General features: G+C 40.7%; 1 protein-coding gene across 1 annotated transcript in view; it reads right to left on the bottom strand.

Moving 5' to 3' along the window:
- Positions 1 to 1,421: 1,421 nt before the first annotated feature.
- LOC113954408 overlaps positions 1,422 to 21,697 on the bottom strand; it is a 24,265-nt gene continuing 3,989 nt past the window's right edge. The window contains exons 4-7 of the mRNA XM_027658668.1: positions 21,480 to 21,678; positions 12,980 to 13,518; positions 11,612 to 11,678; positions 1,422 to 6,844 (exon numbers count right to left, since the gene is read on the bottom strand). Coding sequence (XP_027514469.1) covers positions 5,325 to 6,844; positions 11,612 to 11,678; positions 12,980 to 13,518; positions 21,480 to 21,678 — 2,325 coding nt within the window. The 3' untranslated portion in view covers positions 1,422 to 5,324. The remainder of the gene's footprint in view (positions 6,845 to 11,611; positions 11,679 to 12,979; positions 13,519 to 21,479; positions 21,679 to 21,697) is intronic.

The raw sequence follows: 21,697 nt of genomic DNA, 5'->3' as shown, positions 1-21,697 counted from the left end.
CCTTTTGAGGCTACTTTCAAGAGATGCCATTTAACTGGATTGCACTAGACTGTCTGGAGAGCAGTTAGTTTCCCTTTGAAGAGCCTATGAACAAAAGATGCAATCCTGCAGGTCACAATGTGCCTGCAGAGCTCCAAGGAAGGACTGAAGGAAGCTACACAAACTGCAGCTGGCCAAGAAACTCTGGTTTAGTAATAACAATTCAATTATTTAACACAAACAAGAGTTTCTCGGATCCCTCTTTTGTGGTCATTTGACTTTGATATGTCCAGACCCAGAAGTGAAAGACGTGAAGCTACAGAGATGATGAAGTCTAGCATATGGGAACTCAGGTATTTTGAGGTCCACTCGCTACCTATTTTTGTCATGCAGCACAGGCACTGCCACTAATACAGCTAACATCTTCTGAGTCCTATTTTAAGGCAAACCCTCCAAGCAGAGCAAGGGGCACCAGGCTTGGTTGCACAGTGTGCTTTTAGACATGTGCATAAGGATGTTTATCCTGGGTTAAAAAGGGTTTTCCCCTGGAGTTGGAAAGTGGTTAACTCCAGGGGGGTGGTGTTTCTTGGTGTTGACCCAATCAGCGCCCCTGCAAAATTAAAACAGATCACACCAGACCGGAAAAGAAGAAGATGAGGTAGTTGGAAGAGAAGTAGCCACGTTGTGAAGCCACGAGGAGCTGAGGGGCCAGGGAGCCCTGCTGGGGGCTAGGCCCCCCCAGCCCCTGGCTGCAGCTGCGGAAGCCTGGAACAGTGTTAAAACTGGATCAAGTGCCATAGGCAAAGGCTGGGGGAGTTTCTCCACTGTGAGTGGGCAGCAGAAGACACTGAAAGTGGTGGCGGAGCAGCACTGAACAGAGAACTGTGGCCAAGAGCCAAAAGAGATAACAAGCAGCAGAGATGGCATCTCTCTTTCATTCATATCTAATAAACAATAACATCTCCAAAAAGAAGAAACAGATGTACAATTTAAAGAAATTGTAAAGTTTCTGCTGAGAACACGAGCTTTAACTTGCCCAGACCCTGACAGAAGCGTAGCTGTGCTACTGCAACACTCTGATCTGGACCCCCCACAACACATATGACAGAGAGCCTATGAAGCACCCAGGCAGGACAAATTTCTTTCTTCTCTGTATTACTAGGGTGTTAGCCATGACCAGGATAAACTGTACTGCTCTTTTGACAGTATTTATCTCCTCAGATCTACAGTTACAGTTACAACCATGGGAACACAAGGCAGGCAGACAAGATGATCTCTACTACTACTATTCCTGTTTAGTGTCACTTCAGGAAGCACTTCAGGTGACTTATTCAGATAACATCTATGAAATACTTACCCCAAAACAGTCACTGGTAAAAAATCATGATAGCTGCAATTAATCTTCCTCAGAACGGAACAAAAACACTCATGAAGCATTATCATTTTATTTATTTCAGTAAAGTTCTCTTAAAACATATTACAATATAGTATTAACTGAGGCAAGTATCTAAACAGTATTTTTAAAACAAGGCAATATTTCAAAGTAGAAAATTTCATAAAAAGCACCATTTGAAACTAGTATAGTTTTCACGGTGTACTGCAATCTGCAGAGAACAGAGGAACACCCAAAATACTGAAATAGACATAACATATTCTGCCCAGTTTTGACTTCACAGAAAGAATAAAAAAATTGTATAGGTAATAAAATATATTCAGGCAAAATCTTTGAACTTGCAAAATGTTTCACAGTACAAAACAAATCAGGTTTTTGTAAGCCAAATCCTTTTTCCTCTTGAATGAGCAGCACTATACAACTTAAATTATTTTCCTCCTGTAACAGTCAAGTTTTCTATAACAATAGGTTGCCCATTATCTGCATAATGCAGTGAAATAAGCACCTGCCTTCCTGGATGTATTAAACTACTTCTGTACAGCTAGATTCTACCAGCCTTATACTTCCTCTGTTACTTTATGAATACTTCCTCTGGAAACACTCTCTAGCAGAAAGGATTGGAGAGATGGTCTGCAGCTATTTTAACCTTATTTATGAATGTGGTTGGTATCAAAAGATGCAAAAGAAAAGTTTTTAAATGTATTCTGTACTTCATAGTACTATATTGTGCTATTAACAGAAAGAAACCATATGGGAAAAATTAATTAAAAAGTACAAAAGTTGTAAATATAATTAGTAAGATATACTTGTCAATAAGACATGCAATTTATTACAGCAAATGGGATAAGTGCCATAAAAAGGAGCATTCATTGTGCATTGATTCCTCTTGAACCTTATCTTATTCAGGATCATAGTGCACCACTTAACCTTGCATGGTATGAGGCAATATATATAATTTTCATAGATGCAATGGCTATATACTACGTCGTTAATTAGGCTATCCTAAATCCACACTGATTCCAACACATTCACTTCAAATTTCTGTTGCTATAACCAAGGTCAGTGAGCGGCCTGAACTACAGATTCAGGCATTTCTCTTTTTTTGAAAGGGAGAGTACAAAAGAGGCCTTTTCTTGCTTGAAATAAGGCTAAGCAAATTGCTTGAAATAAGGCTAAGGAAATAAGGCAAATTGCAAATAATAATACATACTGGATAGGACCCTTTTTTTTGTCGTTTGAGGGCCTTATCACAGACAACATGAGTAAAACATTATCAGACGCATTATCACTACCAGATGGATACAAAATACTGTGTTTCTGCCACTGTGCATCTAAAAGCCTCTGAATTTAAGGGCAATTCTGGGCACTGTCAACAGAATCCTCCAAGAAGATTTACTACATTGAAGAATTCATTCTCTGGAACCTTTCTTAGCTGTAATAATGTTCACTTGTACCTTCCTCATAGTTTCTGCATCCTTTAATAATGGTGCATTTAAATGTAAGTACCACCACATGCACAATATAGGATTGGAGCATCATTCTCTTCCCTGTTCAAGCAATTCCACTGATCTCACAATCTCACTCAAATAAAGCATGCTCATACAAATCATGCCATTAGATTTGCTATATGCTATATATAGGCAAATGTTTATTATATTCAAGTAACATCTGCACTTTGCTAAAGATGTACCAGATTATGTATAGCACCAGATTCTGATCTGTGCTACACAATCCAGAATGACTCTTAGGTTGTCATACTGGGGAGTGACAGCCTTCAACACAACTATGTAGCACAAACCAGCAAAGGAAAATAAGGGGTTATGTTTGTAAGAAAGTGACTTTCTTAACTTCCTCTGAAACAAAAACATAAGCACATAATTTCTAGATTTCTCTAACATTGTCTTCCCTGAACTCTTATCTTAGAAATATCCAGGTCTGCTCTTTGCAGAGCTCCTCTTACATCATGTACACCCTTCTACAGAAGCATATGGGTATGTCAGAAAACATTAACTCCTGTGCCATTTCATCTTTGTTTAGTCTCAGTAGGCTTCCAGAGTGAAGTACCCAGAAAAAACTGCTCTGCTCCTAGGTAATGCAGCTCTTCTGCACCCAACAGATACATGTTTTCATTCCCAAAGTCTGTCTCTATCATTACAAAATATCCTCTATAACAGTATTTTGCAAATGTTGAACACTTTCAATAGTAGTTTTAATTCATCCTTCCTTATGACCTTGTGAGAACAAATGAGATCCTGGCTACACACAGGCACTGAGATCTCTGTCACCAACAGACTTTGGGGACAACAGGATGACTGGTTTGTGTACTTGTGCTGGCTGCAACACAATGCCCAGTGAGGTGTCTCATGATGGACTGCTTAGACTTGGCAGCTGAAAACAAGAAAAACCACTGTTCTTTATTTGGAGCAGGAAAGCAGTTTGTCCAAAGCCTGCATCCTTGAGTATACTCTTGAATAAAAAAAAAACAAACAAAGATGACAGAAAGATAAATTCAGGTGTTAAGGACACAGTTATAACGTTACAAGTAAAAACAACCGCCAGAAAGAGGTCTTGCAATTAGGTTCATTCTTTTATAGAAAACTATAGGAGGAGACTATAACAGCAAAAATAGTGTGACAAGCTCAAAAACAAACGAAGAGCACAGCAATGTATATATATTTTAGATATACACTCAGGCAGACACAAAATCATATTGTGCATAACATTCCTTTTCAGTAAGGTTGATTTAAGCAGCCTGCATGTGCATTGTTAATGTCCCTCTTCTATAATTATGTCTGTAACGCAAATATCTGTCCTTTTGTAGGAATGCTGAAAGAAAGCTGGAAAAAAATGTGGCAAGGCATGCCATTTACTCCTAACAAAAGGAAAGAGAAAGAAGAGTGAAGCAGCATTTGTGGAGGAGAAAGGAGAAAATGGGACAAAAGACTCTACATAGATTAGGAAAAGATAAGAACTATTTGATGGAAAAGTTGGAAGAAGATAAAAATTAGTGTCAATGAATACACATTTTCTTTGAATTAACTGAGTGATTTAACAAAAAAAAAGACCACCTTTTTAAATTCAGCACCTGTTCAGCAAAATAAATAGGCTTTGTGAACAGTGTTCCTTTTTGGTCAGAAAAATATTTTATTATTTATAAGAAATTGAATAAAAATTTGCCTAATTTTCAAAAGTCTTATTTTCAAGACATTCCTTTAGTACTTGTTTATTTTTGCCTATCCACTCTTACTTTTTAGGATAGACTTCCTTCTCTTCCTACAATTTTTCATGGACAAAAGTAAAAATGGGGAAAAGCCTTCTCAATAATTTAAATGCAGATTATTTCCAAATTAAATTAGAACAGTCACTAGTTTCACTGTTTTTGTTATAAAAACAATATTCTATTTTCAACCCAGTCCATTTCTACAATACTAAGAATGTACACTCCAGTGTTGCCATATCATCATCTCTAGTTTGAGGCATGTTCTCTCCATTTATAGAAAGCACATTTTGTAAAATGTAGAGAAATTAGATTCAAAGTGCATTTAGTCTTATTATTAGCCTGTTGAGAGAAGAAACTGAAAGCAGGTTTCCATTTGCTGTGCTGCTTTCGGTTACAGTACTAAAATGTATTTACCCTCACCTGCAATTTTTTGTGGTCCAGAAATAATTAATTTTAAGGGACCGCTTTATTAAAAATAAGAGAGTTTGATCTGAATTCAAGGTTCCCCTGCCTGAAGATGTTAACAGAATTAAAATCTTGGAACACTGAAAGCTTTTATTTTCTTTAAACACTAACAATTCAATTCAGATGATATTTAAATATTCCTAAAATTGAGAGTATTTTGGCGGGATGATCTGCTCATGTCAACACAGCGTCAAATAGATATAGAATCACAGTACAATACAAATACAATTTAAACCCCAATTCTGTGCTAACTTCACTGCACAGAAATCAAGATGAAATCCATAAAATAGATATACCGGTTCCATGTTCATGAGTGATCTGATTGATCCTTCCACGCACACAGTCAAGAGAAACTGATATCAGTGTTCCATTATGCACTCCAAAAGATGCACGGAGGGACACACTGGTCCATATGCTTCCCTCTGGCATCTGACCTCCAATCTGCTGAGCAATTGCTGTGGGTTGCATGTGATCCATGGTCAACTGATTGAGAGTCATTTTAAGCACATTGCATGAGTGGATTAGCTTTAAGTTAAATGCAAGGCTGGCAACTCCCTTTTCAGTAAAAATGAAATACTTCTGAGCAAGCTGTCCAGAAGAAACCAGCTGTATCTGTTTCTCACTGGATGAGACCTGGGTGAAATCCAGTAATTTGTTTCTCACAGCTCCCGTAGGCAGACCTGTAACAGAAACTGTGGCTGATATGGCACTAGAAACTGCTGAAGGGATCCAGATGAGGCTAAACATACTAATTCCAGAACTATCTCCAAAATACCGAACATTACACTGTGCAGGAGAAAGTATCTCAAAGCTAATCAGATCTCCAGCACCAACTTTCATGGCCCCAGAGGCAGATATTGACGTGTCTCTGTAATTTACCCCGGATTTAAATACATTCATTAGTTCTCTGTTCGTACCATTTCTATTGATATAAGAAATTAAGGAGAAGCCCTCCCGGACACATGTATGACCCATGGAATACAATGCTTGGTGAAAAACAAATTTGACAACACCAGTTTCAGTGAACTTTATAGCTCTGCCATCATGAGATAAACTTAGCATGTAAGGGTCAGAAACAGAAATTATTTTAAAGGTAGGTCGATAATTTGTTTGGTAATGCATTGCTGATGACATCTGTGCACTGAGTGCTACAGCACCTGTGTCATGGGACAACCAAAACAAACTGAGTGGGGTAATAAGATCATAAATATTTAAGTCTTTGCTTTGATTGCAGAATTGATTTGGGCTTCTCAAATACACAGAAAGAGTTTGGCTGGGCTCCACTTCAGCAGCGCTGCTTAAACTAGTGCTCTGGAAATACTTTCCTTCTGGCTGTTCAATCCGAACACCACTCAGTTCATAGCCTTCCTCGCTGCCATTAAGCTTTAGGGAAAGTTGCAAAAAATTCCTGCAGCTGTGCTTTACTGCAAAATTTAGGTCAGTCCACAACAGACCATGTTGCCTGAATACCAGGCTGCTACCTTCAACAGACAGGATTTCACAGGGAAGCTTTCCCTTTATCTTCAAGTTCAAGCCAGAGTAAACCTGAGAGATTCCAGACTTCACAGAGGGTAGCATAATATTTGCAGCCCAAGACTCTGAGAGCTTGTTTTCACTGGTTGCTGAACAAACTGTATCACTGACAGTGGAACAAGGCATGGCCACCATTCCATCTTCACATTTTAAACACGCTTGGCATTCCTGCATTTCCTTATTAAAGAAATACTCCTCTCCACACATTCCCAAAGCTGCATCTTTCTCAGCAATTCCAAGGCATCGGAAACCACCTGTTCACAGGAAACAGACAATTTTTATTGTCATACCTTTAAAATAATAAAAATAAGAACTCTATAACTCCACATATCAAGTATCTTTAACAATATATCTAATCGTAAGGGAGAAAACAGCAGACAGTTATGATGTTAGATCACTTTGTGCTATTAAAGGAAATTTGATAGCTAACAGAGAGGAAATATTAGGCATAACTCAGCTTGTCCAAGCCAAGCACAATGGTTTAGAGTGAAAGAAGGGCTACAGAGGGGCAATTCTAACCAAAACCTGTAATGTATCAGATGCGATGACAATGCTCCAAAGACACTTCCTTCCCTGAAGTAAAAGGCATGGTGACTAACTGGTGCACTGAGCAGCTCAGATACTTTCAACTAATGGAGAGTTCCCCTATACATGGCGAAATGTGCACTGCCTTCCCAGCCACATCACAGGGTATCTCTGTGGTTGCTGTGATTGCTAAAGCAGTGCTTTGCAACCCAAGGAACAAGGATCCCCAGCATTCACTCTGTGCATAGTTTTTAAAGAACCTGCAAGAGACAAATAGGAAAACCAAAACTGCAAACAGCATGCATTTAAAAAGTGGAAAACCACTCTCCCAAGACACAGGATGCCAATGGTTGTGATAAAGCTAAAATAAAAAACTGCTGCAAACAGTAAAGAGAATATCTAGACACGCTGCTTGAAATTACTTTATTTGACATAAAGCAATTTTGTGCTTTATGACCTAAGTGGATGAAAGAATGCACACCCAAAGAGCAGGTTTTAAAAACAGACTGTAATTTTCTATGCCAATTTTCCAAAAGCACTGCCAGCTGCCAGTGCTTCCAGCTGGAGCAACCAGAATTCAAAACATTTATGTATGGAGCTTTCAGGATCTAAATCAACAGACAAAATCTGAGGCACCCTAAAGAATAACCACCCGCAGTTTGTGCCTCAAAATGTAATTACTAATGCACCCGCTTATGCTTTTTGCTACCATAATTAAAACTCAGTAATCAGCTTTCTTATAGCTGTTCTTAAATATCCTTTTACTATCTAAATCCTGTATCATAAATTTGCTTTATTCTTCAGATGGAAAGTTCCTGTATCTGGGCTGGTGTTTCCTCTAAGACTGGGACTACAAGCATTTGATATGGATCCCAACAAACCATATTTCTCCACTGCTAGCCCCAGGGTGGGGCTGGCTATGCCGACTGCTGATGCAGACAGAAAAGCTCACCACACATACTGCAAACTGCAAGATAGAGCAGTACACGTGCACCTGGTCCACAAAGGAGGTCAGAATATTGGCTAGAATTCACTCCTGATACTACACTATTCAGCAGAGAACACCAGACACTGTGTTACTTTATACAGGCTTCATATATTCACCCTCATATCACTTTGTCTGCTTACATATCATTCACTTAAGCGATGATTCTCCACTAACACCAATATGTAGGACTGTACAACTTAGGATGTGAGAATACTCTTTCTAAGACCAGGTACCATTTTCTCAGAGCTCACTGCAGAACAGTCAAGAGAAATGTAGCACTTTGTTCCCATCTGAAAGTGTCTGGCTTTTTTATGAGAAACAAAAGTAAAATAAGTAAAATCACCTTTTTTCAACTAAGAACATTCTAAAGGGAATACAGAAAAAAAATCCCAGACAAACTTTCCCTTTGAAATCAGTTTTAACCATGATGTAATTGTTCACATGACACTTCTTTACCACTTCTACTTCTCATATCAATAGCTCCACCACCACTGAGAAATACTGGATGAACTCATACTGAGTACACAAATACAGCTGCTTTGGCAGAGAAGACTGGCAGTAATGCCTAGAAATCCTTTTTATGCTATTCGCTTCTTTAAAATATTTTAATATATATTTGAGGATTTTTATAAATATCAAATTTTACAAATATATGTGGTGACTACTCACTCCAATTTGCTATCCAGTCTTTTATTGGTTAGATCTGTAGCAGGTGTTCCCTCTGTGTGTGCTTCAAATAGATGACTTCAAAGCAGCATGCAAGCTGCTTTATACTATGGACAGAGTGGCCAGAGTAGCACTCTACCCTTTGCCCAGAAGAGCCTAAGCAGCAAATGACAGCCAAACATCAGAAAGCCAGCACAGCAACACGCTGTGACTGCTTCCTACTGCTGTTTACTGCCTGACAACCTCTCCCACCTTTTTCTGACTCCTGCTATGGGCACTGCTGCACCTGGTTTAACAACGAGCAACCCAGCTCAATCCGGTTTTGTGAAATCAAGTTTTTCTGCAGCACACTCCCCAGCCCTTGCCACTCATAGAAGCCAGGCAATTGCAAGGCAATTAGAGTAAGCCATGCATGTATTTTTCTGCTGTTACTACTCATAACTGCCTGATGCAAAGATGAGACTCAAGAAGATTAAGTATGGGAATCCATCTCTTTTTAAACCCTCTACATCAAATTTGGTTCATCACGTATCAACATGGCTAATTACAAATCAGGGCTATCTGTCTAGGTTCCCATTCCTCTTCCCCCTGCATCCCAGAGTAAGTTCTACAGTAAGTTTTACAGTAAGTCCTCTGTAGCTTGCATAGCATTCCAGGGAGACTGCCTTTGGTTGACTCCATTTCTTGGGCAACAGTCTGACCACTTTCCTGTGATTATCTAAGAAGGAAATTATGCACTGGACTCCATTTTCATTGACTACATACTTCCAACTGTTATTGAAACTTGATGACTAGCATTTAATCAAATAACCTAACAACTCTCACCCTGGATAAAAGTGAGAAAAAGCATCAGGGGAAGAAGGTATGATGTAAAGGAAAGTGGAAGGGTGAAGAAGGAGAGGCTCCTAGTTGCACTTCTCTTTATTGTTATTTGCTCTGTCTCCCCTCACACTGTACAGTGAAGATGAGTTGCTACAGATGCAACAACCTTTGCGTGCAGCTCAAGAAACCACATTCAACATCTGGAACTCATATGTCAGATCACATCTCTATCTTCCCTACATTACCCAAGACAGACATTCAGTTTCAGCCTGCCTTTTAACATGTTAATCACACTTGTAGAAGATAATGAGCTACCATGGCCAGACAGGCTGAAAGTAGCAGTTGTCTCTAATAAAAAATAAAAAAGAACACTCTCTTGCATAACAGATGGAAAAAACATTGACAGGACATTGATTCCTATTCAGGTGATGGGAAATAGTTTGCTTTCACATAGTTACAAGCCACCATTAAAACTGGGAGAGGATGAATCAAGGGAAGTGTCCTTCCCTTTCAAATACATTGCTACTGCCTTTCTGTAGTCTGACACGCCATCATTACTCATCTGTTTCTTGGCAGTATTTTGCCCTCACTTTCCTCCAGCGGTTGTACAGACCCTCTTGGTCCAGTTCCCCCCCTCCACAGAACCCATTGAATAAATTACTTACAGCCTTCCCTCTTCCAAGCCACAGACAAGAGCAACACCCAGTGACTACCACATTGGTGGCTCTCCTTTCTTAGGACTGAGCCCTTGTGGGCTTCCATCCAAAACCCCACCAATTCAACGAAACCCGATGCCTTACTTAAGAAGAGACAAAGCCTTATACCTTTCCAATGCTCTGAGTCAAATATTGGGCCCTAAGCTGTCTTCCCTCTAACTCTTCATCATTAAGACTGTCTAAAAGAGTCTTGCCTCTTCTTTTGTAAGACTGATGGTAACTCCTCTACAGCATTTACCACGTAAGGCAACACTAACTGCTCTCTTTCTCTAGTCCATTTCCAGTTTCCTGTGGTGTTTTGTATGGACACAACCCAAACCAACACAGTTCCTGCCCAGAGGAAGTAAGTCCAACATAAGAGAACCCAGGTTCTCTTTTCACCCTTTCCGAGAACCAATTCCCTCCCACATTTTTCCTCCACCAGTGGCTGGGTAGGAAAGGTACAAAATCAGTCATAATCAGCTGAAAACAGCCTTTGCCCCTCAGAAACGCCACATTCTTTTTACAAGTTAGAAGTCTAGAGGAGGAAAACCATAAAACCTAATGAAGCCCTCCTTCAGTTATTTGACTGTGAGACTTCAGGTACAGGTCACAACTGGTGAAATGCTCTGTTTGATCACAGACTGGCTGAGATAAACTTAGACAAATAGAAAGAAACTTAGCACCTGGATATAATTTGATCAGTATGTCTATTAATTTTGCTGGGTTTTTTTGCCTGAGTGTCATGAGAATATAATGGAGTAATGTAGGTGAAGTCTGCAGTGCAAAACACCAGACAGATCTGTTCTTAAATGTCTAAAAAATTCCCCCAAGCCCATGCAAATGATGGAAACTGTTCATTGTTCCTCAGTATTTGACAATATTGTTGCTAAAGGAGAATATGATTGATGGAAGGAGGCTTTATAAGACGCTTCATGAGATCAAATCAGGTATCTACCCCAGCGCAGCAGAAGGAAAATGACAACTATTTTTCTCCATTAGGAATGATATCTTTGATTTTGACTCCATTTGCACCAGCATAAACAAGAAGAAAGTCAGGTCATAAGTGAAAATTAAAACAAAGCACATAAAACTCCATGAAAATAAGGCAAAAGGGACCATCCAATGCTTCCTGTGGATATTAATGTCCTAAATAGCCCATTGTCCACAAAAACTGCTACCAGCTTACAGATGAGTGTTTCTCAACCCCTTTGATTCCAGCAAGCTGCACGTCACTACTTACTAATATACAAGCTTGAGTCCTTATCTATTTCTTTGACCATTTCCTGAAGATCTAATTATCTTTAACAGAGAATATAACTTACCTGGAGTATTCAGGCATTTTATCCTCTCACCACAAATGCTTGGAGATTCAGTGCATTCATCTCTGTCCTGTAAATCACAAGAATCATATTGAAACACTATAACTTGACAAATTTGAAACAGGATTTCTTCAGGCTCTATCACACCTATCTGCCAGTAAGAGGCATAGGCAGGGGTGGAGAACAGGCTGATCCCATAAGCATGTTGGAGCAAGAAAATTTTGATTTGGATATGTCAGCTGTTCTAAAAAGGTATACAAAAAGACTGTGCGGTATCCACAGAAAGCTAGCAGTGTGCAGATGACGAGCTGAATGGAGTGGTTGCACAAGTAAAGCTTGTTACAATGCACATCCTCCAGAGTGATGCATCACTCAATTGATCTTAATGACACTGTAACAATCGAGACAGTGTTAGGAAAGGCTTTTAAGGACATTTAGTCTGGGAGGAAGGTGCTAACCAAAAAAAACCACATGAAAAGTAAATGAGAAAGTATTATTTCCTGTCAACAAGCCCTCCTTTTACCCTACAGCAGGCAGAGAGGAAAGAATAACAGGTTACGTTTGTATTTAAATGCTAGCACTAAAGAAAACTGAGACTAGCACTGGACAGACACTTTCAGGTTCTCTTCTTGAGAGTAGGTCACTGGCTGGTCAGGTCATGTTAAGATAAGAATTAGGGGCAATACTTGGCAAACAAGATACTGCTTTAAATATCAAGTTCCCTGTATATATTAGGACTTCTGAATGACAGAAAATGAACAAAGAACCATCTTATTTTGCTTATTTGCTGGTTTTGTGTTGTATAATAAAATGTATTTTATAATAAAATGTGTTTAACAATAGAAGCATCCATGTTCCATATTTGTATATATTTGCATGTTATGTTTAAGCAGGAATTAGTTCTTACATTTGTTTTAACTGACAACTTTTGTTTCCAAACTTATAAATAAATGTCTGACTTATAGTTTTGCTTAGTAAAGCTTTCCTTTGCTTTCCAGAGATGTCTAAAAGTTTCTGTAGAGTGGAGTGGGATTAAACAAACAAATTTAGCATGCAAAAGTATAAATGTTTTAGCATGTCTTTTCCCACCATGATGAAAATAATCAAAGTTCTGCCGGCTGTCAGGTTTGGGAAAGTGTCACACCAAACAGACACAAACTAGTGCCTCATTTAGAGCAGTAAAAGCTAAAGGGAAAGCTCCAAAAAAAAACTTCTGGCAGACTTCGAAGTGCCATAGACCTATTCAGTAAAACACATGCTCCAAACTGGATCTCTGTAGCTCTCCAAGTAGTTATTTCCAAAATGTTATCCCAGTATGTCAAACACAAAACTTCATAAGCAATAACTGAAAGATACAGAATTACGTTTCACCTGGCAAATCCGATCAGAGTTTGCAGAACACTCGGACATTTGGAAAAAACCAGCAGGACACAATGTGCATTTCTCACATTGTGAAGGTGTCTTTTGGAAATTGCAAAATTCATCACTTTCGCAAAGGCCACAGTCCAGCAAAGACTCCCCAACATTAATCACTTTTGCATCCACTTCCACTTTATGCACAGAGTATGACTTCTGGAGATGATTTCTGACCTGGTTCTGAAGTCCTTGAAGATGACTTTCAAAATAATTTTGAATATCTTCTTGCAAACTCTGAAATGACATTTGTTTCACCGTATCAAAAAGCATGCCATACTGGACTTTGATCAGATCCATTTGCTCATACATTTTTCTTTGCTGTTCAAGAATCTCCCGTTGCTGGCTAACCAATACATGCTGCTGTTCAGCAAGTTTTTGCTGCAAATCAACAATGATCTGCTGTTGGCTTTTTAGCATTTCAGTAAATTTCTCATGCCCTTTTGCAAGGTGCAGTTGTAGTATTAGGGCATCTTCAGATGGAACTTCATTTTCTCCTGAAATAAAAATGATTGATTATTGTCCAAGCTTGCTGTATTATCTCTTCAAAAGCATTCCAGTTTTAGTACGTTAATGAAAAGTTGCACTAAATTCAAGTCATGATTACAAGGTCATTTCCTTTACTATCTTTGTAGCCACTTCATGGGACCACAAGGTCTTCCATTTCATAAGCAACAACATTTGCCCCTGCTTCAGGGAATAAATTAGCCATCAGTGGGGTTCAATAACAGATTAACCATTCCTATGTACATGTTCAAATACAGTAAAGAGTAAATGGCCAATTTTCACTGCAGAGGTCATAAAACGTGGTGATAAAACTTGCTGCAAATACTAAGCCATTAAGGGTAGTAAAAGTAAGGGTCAATTGCCAAAAGCTGCAAAAGCAGTCTACAATACTGAGCAGCCAGAATAAAATGGTAAAAAAGAAACATGAAGGAGATAAAGGTGGAATGAGGCGCTCACTGAAAAAAAAATTCTACGTTTTTTATATCAAATGTTGTACTCATAGATTATTATTACCCATTGGAAACGATCTTGAAGTAATATATCCAGATATAGATATTGGGCTACAGAGCCAGGTAATCAGCAGTTCAGTGCCCAACAGAGGTCAGAAAGGCAAATAAAATGCTAGGATTTATTAGAAGAAGAATACATAACAGAATATATAATTACGACATTACATTAATCAATAGAGCATCTTTAATACACCATGCAGTCCTGTTCCCCAACTCAAAAAGGAGTAAAAAAGAACTCAAAACATTCACAAAAAGGAAAATCTAACGTATGATATTGCTACAATATGAAAAAGTAGGTAAGACTTTCCAAGATAAGCTAAAATAAAAAGAAACCAAACAACTGTGCTTTATTACTGGTAGTATGTAAGCAAGCAAGTGGATATGGAAGGACTTTTTCTTCCAAAACAAGAATTAAGGGACATTAAATGAAGGCAGTAGCTTCCATACATGCTAAAACTTCAATCAGTTCCAGAAAGCTGCTGGCCCACTGTATAAGATAAAAGCAATCTGGGACTAAAAGATACACTTTTAGATTCAGGAAATCTAAACAACGAACTGTTGGAGCTGGGAAAATGATCGAGGAAAATATCATGCCATACATTCCACAGTATCTGCTGCTCAACACCACCTGAGAGACCATTCTGAATCCATATACTCATTCATCTGTTCTTAGGCAGCACTGATTTATCCTCTTATAAGTGCAGGATATCAAGGATAAGACAATGAAAAAAGACCATAACCAGTTCCTGTTTACAGTTCCTAAATTATTTTGCCGTTTTGATGTTTTTATTCACAGTATAAGGCACACAACTTCTACTTCTCAGTATGAACTTAAACATTAAGGTAGTTTGTGGAGTACTGGATTTGAGAAAGCAAAGACCAGGATTCAGAGAGGCCACATTTCCCATCCAAGTTGGAAATTTTAAAATATCTGGTAAATTATACCCCCGTATCTCTTTCTGTCTAAAATGAACAAGTAGTTCTGTGAAAAGCAGAACCACTGTCATCTGATTCTCTGTGAATTTGTGTCTTCCATTTGACTGGCTAAAAAAGTACCACTACCTTTGTTACCTTTCTTCTTCAGAATACGGAGCAACAACCAAGTCACTTTTGTCCTATTGACTAAAAGGATTAACAGCTAGAGGCAAACTTTCAAATGCTCATATTCCACTCTCTCTTTAATCACCTCTTACAAAGTTTATACAACCTTGCCTACTTTTAATCCCTCTACCTGTTGTCAAATTTGTCTGAAATCAGTCTATGGGTTTGACAGATAGTGGGCAGCAGGACAGTTACAAGGACATTGTGACTGCCTATCAAGACTTCTCATCAACCTACATGGGTTCCTTCTGTGCCTGAGGCTGGAAAGACATTAACAAATGGCTATTGACAAAACTTTTGCACTCAGAAATCTGGCCTGCAACCAAGAATACAGGCAGAAGAGCAGAGGTCTTTGCCAAATATTTTGGCTGTACAAGTGACAACACACTGCAAAAGGACTATACCATGTATCAGTAAGAGCTAAGTCTCTTCAAAATAGACAGAAGTCTTCAAAGAAAAAGATGTCCCTTACCAAGACAAATAGAACATATGCACCTATTAAAATAGCTGATGAAAGCTGGCATATCGAGGTTTTAACTAAAATGCTGATTGTTGTTACATGTTTCCTCATAGATCTCCCTGTAATTTTTCTAAGAGGGACTTCATCCTCTTGTCCTGCATTAATATTTCTTACATACTGGAATCACATGCAAGAACGGGGCTCCATGCTATTCCTGAAATACAGCTATCGCTAAATATAATAAAAACATAGAAAATAATGAGCATCATATTCTTTTAATAGCAGAAGACCTAAAATCTAAATGCACTCCTCTAGGAGACTGTTCCATAGCTCTAACAGCCATCTCATTCACTGTCAAATGAGCTGCGTACATGACTGCCTCTATCAATAACTTCAGAAAGATACGATCTTGACTTTAAACTTGAAATGTTAACAAATCCAGGTTTGTAAGGAACAAATAGTAGTGAAAGTAACAACATAAACTCACCATTTCTAGGCTTTTTGACCGTCTTTCTCAATGAAAAAGGAAAACAGAGATAAGGAAAAGTCCAGCTGGACCACTTAAATGTCAGCCCAGGGACATGCCTCTGGGAAACTGCAAGAGAGAGTGAATCCTATACTCAAGGATATATTACCAAGCCACTTTTTCCAAGACCACTTTTCCTCCAGTTCTCAGTGGCTCAGTGGGATCAGTAACAATAGAATTTTGAATGATTAAGCCATCACAAATTTATCCACAGGGAGAAGAGAGGCAGGGTTATTGGGCTCTTCTCATCCTGGCAGTCTGGGCTTTTCCCACACACACAAGCAAAGCTATTAAAGCAACTAAAGGTTAACTAAAGCTCTGATTCAGTAAGAAACATAAAGTAGAGCTTTATTTTCAAACACATACTTAAGGAGTGTTGTCTTCAGCCAGTAACTGTCTGACTTACCGGCATTAAGGAAAGCTATAATTTTAAGTACTGACTGCAGCGAAGCTTACTCACTTGATGGACCAGCTTTCTATTATCTCTGCCCTAAATGGCCTTCCACAACTTTGTAACAATGGATACAATCCAGTCACTCAATTTAGCTTTGCTCCTTTTGGCTGTCTAAAGCTCAGCTGGAGAGAACATGAGGCCTAAAAAGTGCTTTGTGACTGGCTTTTTTCTCTCATTTTTATCCATTTTGCAGTATTATAACTAAACTTATACTCACCAGTACAAGAGGCCCTTCACTGCACAATACAGTCGGTGCTACTGGCAGTTCATAATGCCAGACCAACAGAGAGCATAATAAAGCTCTTGCACAAAAGGGAAGGCTTTACTGAAAATAAACTACGTTCAATTAAGCAGAAGGGTTATCTTGTTTGCCAAAATAATTCTGAAGTAGGAATCTAAAATAACTCAGATGCTGAGTGCCCTATTTTTCCTTATTAAGTATATAAAGGTAAGACATGCTGAACATGTCAGATGGGGCTGTCCCTATCACAGATGTCTAAAATTATGAGAAGAATTCCACTGCAAGTGATAGCAGATTCCAGTAATCCCATCTTTCCACATTTCCCCAACAAGCATCAAACAGGTATACCCACTAGCAACACACAGATGCTCCCAAGACCACAGATACAGTATTATTTTCCTTGCACACACACCACACAGCCATGGCAAGGCCTGTTTTGCAGACATCTGCTCCATGCTTTCAAGATGAATCCATGCTGCAAACACAACATCGCATATGAACCTCTGCTACATTTCCCTAGTACGTCTGGAAAGGACAGAACATCCTGAGGGCATGTTGTATGGACAAGGCAGCCCTCAGACACAATCTGCCACTGCACAAGGGGCAGAGGCTAAAAGTACTGCGAGAAAGGGAAGGTGAGATTTTGGTTGGCACTCAAGATCAGAGACATCTGACCTTGACAGTCACTCCTGGAAACCACACAAGATGAGAGCAGTGGGCTGCAGGCACTGCTCAGTGCACAGATAGCAACAGCATGAGAACCTACAACCTTGTTCAACCATGTTTGGCAGGTATGAGATATCATGGCTGCACATTATTTTGCCCAAATGTAGGGGTTTGCACCTGCAGAAAACAACAGAAAGATGGGTCTGATAGGAAAAAATGAAGGATTTAATGATAATTATTGAGTGAGGAGTAATACGAAACAGTAAGACAACAAAAAACAGTTCTGTGCATTTCTTCATTCGAGATGCCAGTCTTTCATCTGAAGTAAGGTGTACTCACGGTGCTGTTGAGAAAAAGCAGGGACAATCTTGCAGAGGAATGGGCTCATCTGATTTGAAATGGGAGTATGAGTCTGCACTCCAGCATCTTCACTTGGCCAAGGGAAGTGGTAGTTCAGCTGCAGTTGGCAGGAGTGTTCCAGCTGTGGTGCTGGTGATACTGGCTGAAAAGATGATGATGATGATGATGATGTCTGTGTGACCCCCACAGATGGGCTGTGCTGGCTCTGTCAGGCAGCTGGTGGAGGGTAACAGTCACCTGCCTCCTGCAGATGAGCCTGCAAACACAGACACCATGCTGGGAATCAGTTCAAGCCCTGATAACTGGCCTGTATCTTGGAGGTCTTCAGCAAGCATTCGAGTAGACTACACCTCGTATGAGTGGGGCTATATAACAGTTTGAACAACAGACCATTCAGTTCACCAAAACACAGTTTTCTGCAACAGGTTAACTAGAGCAAGGATACTTTAACTACTAAAGAATCAGTGCAAATCTACTCATGAACTGTCACACAGTAGGCAGTTGTAGGCTGGGGTGGGCCTCCAGGTCTCCAGTTGTGGATGGTGAACTCACGCAGGTTGACAAATGGCCTTAGAGTCACCTAGGCAGCCTATTTCAGCTCCCCTCATGTCTGAGGAGAGGTCAGTGGCAAAGAAACACCCTTTTCAGCTGGTCTTAGTCATGTGCTGAAATAGTAACTTGACCAAAATGTTCCCCTAAAAACAGAGAAAGACACAGAAACCTGTCTCTTCCTGAATCATTGAATCATAGAATGGCTTGGGATGGAAAGGAACTCACAGTTCATCTTGTTCCAACCATCCAGCCATGGGCAGGGACATCTTTCACTAGACCAGTTTGCTCAGAGCCCCATCCAACCTGGCCCTGAACACTGCTAGGAATGGGGCATCCACAACTTCTCTGGACAACCTGTTCAGTGCCTCACCACTCTCACAGTAAAGAATTTCTTCCTTACATCTTATTTAACCCTATTCTGTTTCAGTTGGGAGCCATTCCCCCTTGTCATGAACATTACATGCTGTTTGGGTCACAGCTCTCCCCAGACAACTGTAAATGCATTTCCCTTAATTAAAGATCTGATTATCACCTTTTTTTTCTTTTTGTTTTAGTATAAATAGCTGGAATTGCTATACAAACTATGCTCATTTCCAAGACCTATGATTCCAGCTGCAAATGGGGATTGAACAAGGAATTCTCTACACTGCTGCAGGAAACCCAGTGACACATGTTCAAAATAAGATCCCAGGCAAATGCAGAAAATGTTAGAGGTTGCTAGCAGAGCAGAATACTGGATGTTTGCCTGTACACTGACTTGAAGGAAACCAAAGACTGTCAACATGGCTTATTTTTTTGTTCCTGCTGCCAAATACATGGAATTTCTGCTAGATGTCGATGAATCCAGTATGCTGTTCTTCCACTTCTGGGAGAGAAAGCTGCCTTGTGAAGGTCTGGGTCCAGTCTTTGGAACGGGCAAAACAAGCCTCTACATTCTTAGTCCAGTCTGGACAGAAGTACAGCAAGACTCATCCACACCAACTGCAGCAGGTGGCAACACAAGGTAACAACAGTGAGAGTGGAGAACTACTGAGGGTGCAGCTGTCCTCATCTGAAAACTCACACATAGAAGCTCGTGTGTTACCACAGGTTTGCTCACTGTGTGCTTCCATGCCAACAGTGCCTTCCATGGGATTACGTGGTTCAGTGGGCAGCGCTGTACACTGCTTTCTCTCCAGTACCTAGGATGCTTCTCTCTGCCAAAGGAAGATGAATGCACAAATCTATGACTGCCACTGGCCATAATCCATTCTTGAAGCATTCAAGGACTTTTAAGGGAAACTTCTAAGCACACTTTTGTTCCTCCAAGACTTCACTCGGCAACAGGCCTACAAAAAATACAAAATGGAAAGAATATAGTGAACTCTGTGCCAAGTCTCCAAAATCTCGAACATCTTCACACTCTGGCCCTTAGCTTTAATTTCCTCTGATCCCCATCAGAAGGGACAGATGACCTAACCCTAAGACCTAGGGGATGAGAGGTGCATGCAACTCACCATGTTAGCTGGAAGTGCTGGTGGTACTGGAGACTGGGAAGCACAGACTGATCCAAGTCTTCTAAAGACAGCCAAAGAATAAGACAATGTTCGGAGAAAAAGGTCACACCGAGCTGCGTGTTCTTTGTAAGACTTTCATGGAGATACAGTACGTCTGCTTTCAGCACCATCCGAAAGTATTACTCTTTTCTGTCTATTCAGAATCCCCTTATTATTTGCCAAGGCTTGTATTATATAGAAAAGGATTTTGGTATGGACAAAGAAAATGCAAATATCCTGGATCCTGAGTCCATCTGCAAAATGGAGGCATGGCATTTATGATGACAGTACAAAAAGTATGCACAGAAGCAGAGAAAATGGAGGGTAACCATACTGACTTCTCTGTTTTCTGTCCACCTTTGGTCACGGAGCATACAGAGGTTCTGTAAGACATCTGAGAATAATATCAGGCAAGATGAAGGTAGACCGTGTCCCTGCACTAGGCATGGGGGGGCTTAAATATCAGCCCTGGGACTGGAATCAGCAAGCACAGGAGTTTCCTTTGGAGGAGATGTCCCTTCACTAAGCAGACCTTGGTAACTTGTAGAGGCTTGGCATATGTTCTGGTGTCGGAAGCAGTCTCAGCCCTCAGATTTGCCACATGGATGTGACAAGGCGTAAATGACCTTCTCCATGCTTTCCATTAGCTTTTAACATCAATGGGAAATAAATCACCCGTCCCATATTTTATACCTTTCAGACACAACATTGCACCAGAACCTGAACTGCATTGTGGTTACCCACAAGAAGAGTACCAGCACCTGCTGGTGCTCTTCTTGTGGGTAAATCCAAATATCTCAGGCAATTAGATACATCTTCCACTGATCTATGAATGTAACCATGGACATACCTGGCTTCCTACAAGGATACCAAATTCACCAAAACTGTGCTCATCAACAGATAGGTAAGTGTTCTGAATGATGTGCTGTAAGAGACGCTCTGTATTTTTTAACCCCTGGCTACTGCAGCGAGACAGTGTGGCAGCAGCAAGTTTCTTAGCAATGGCAACAGTTTGTTCATCCTGGGTTTGGAACGTACACCCCCCCACTGAATCCTTTCACAATATTATATTGCTATAAACTAAAAAAACCAGGAATACCAGACTGTGAAGAGAGAGACAGTTAGGTCTTACACGTTTAAAAACACCACTAAAAAAAACTTTTGCCATGTTTCATCAGCTCTAGGTCTCCTACATGCGCCTGTTTTGGAGGGGAGATGAAGGGGAGCAGAGAGGGGAACCAGGGTAGCAATTCCCTCACACGTTGTGAAGACCAGTGCCAGATTTGCCTCCTAACTCTCCAAAAACGAGGAGGTTTGGTGCAGCCGCTCAGGCACCCCTGTGTCCGGGCTCCCAGAGGTGCTGTAGCCCCGCGGCTCAGCAGACACCTGTTCGGATCCAGGAGACCCAGCACCCAAGACCGCGGTTCTCAGCGACCACGTTGAGCCGCCGCGGGCTGCAGGACCCCTCCGTCCCAAAAGAAGGGGGTGCTGGTGTGGTGTGGGGGCTGTGTCCTCCCGCCCCCAGGCCCCCTCACACCGCCCCGCACCTGGCTTGATGTCGCAGGTGAGCTGCACACCCAGGGCGCCGCCGCCCCGCTCGGGGGCGGCGTGGGCAAAGTCGTCCCCCGCGAACTGTGCGGCTCTGTCGGCGGCGCGCAGCAGGGCGGGCTCGGGGCAGCCCTCGGCGGGGGCGGCGCAGCCCGGGCCGCGGGGCCGCGGGCGCAGGCGGGGCGGCAGCAGGCGGCACTCCAGGCCCGGGCAGTCG

This window comes from Corapipo altera, unplaced genomic scaffold (genome assembly GCF_003945725.1).
Source record: "Corapipo altera isolate COAL_440 unplaced genomic scaffold, ASM394572v1 63, whole genome shotgun sequence".
Classification (NCBI taxonomy): domain Eukaryota; kingdom Metazoa; phylum Chordata; class Aves; order Passeriformes; family Pipridae; genus Corapipo; species Corapipo altera.
Note: the sequence above shows the minus strand (reverse complement) of the source record. Positions and strands in the feature narration are given on the sequence as shown.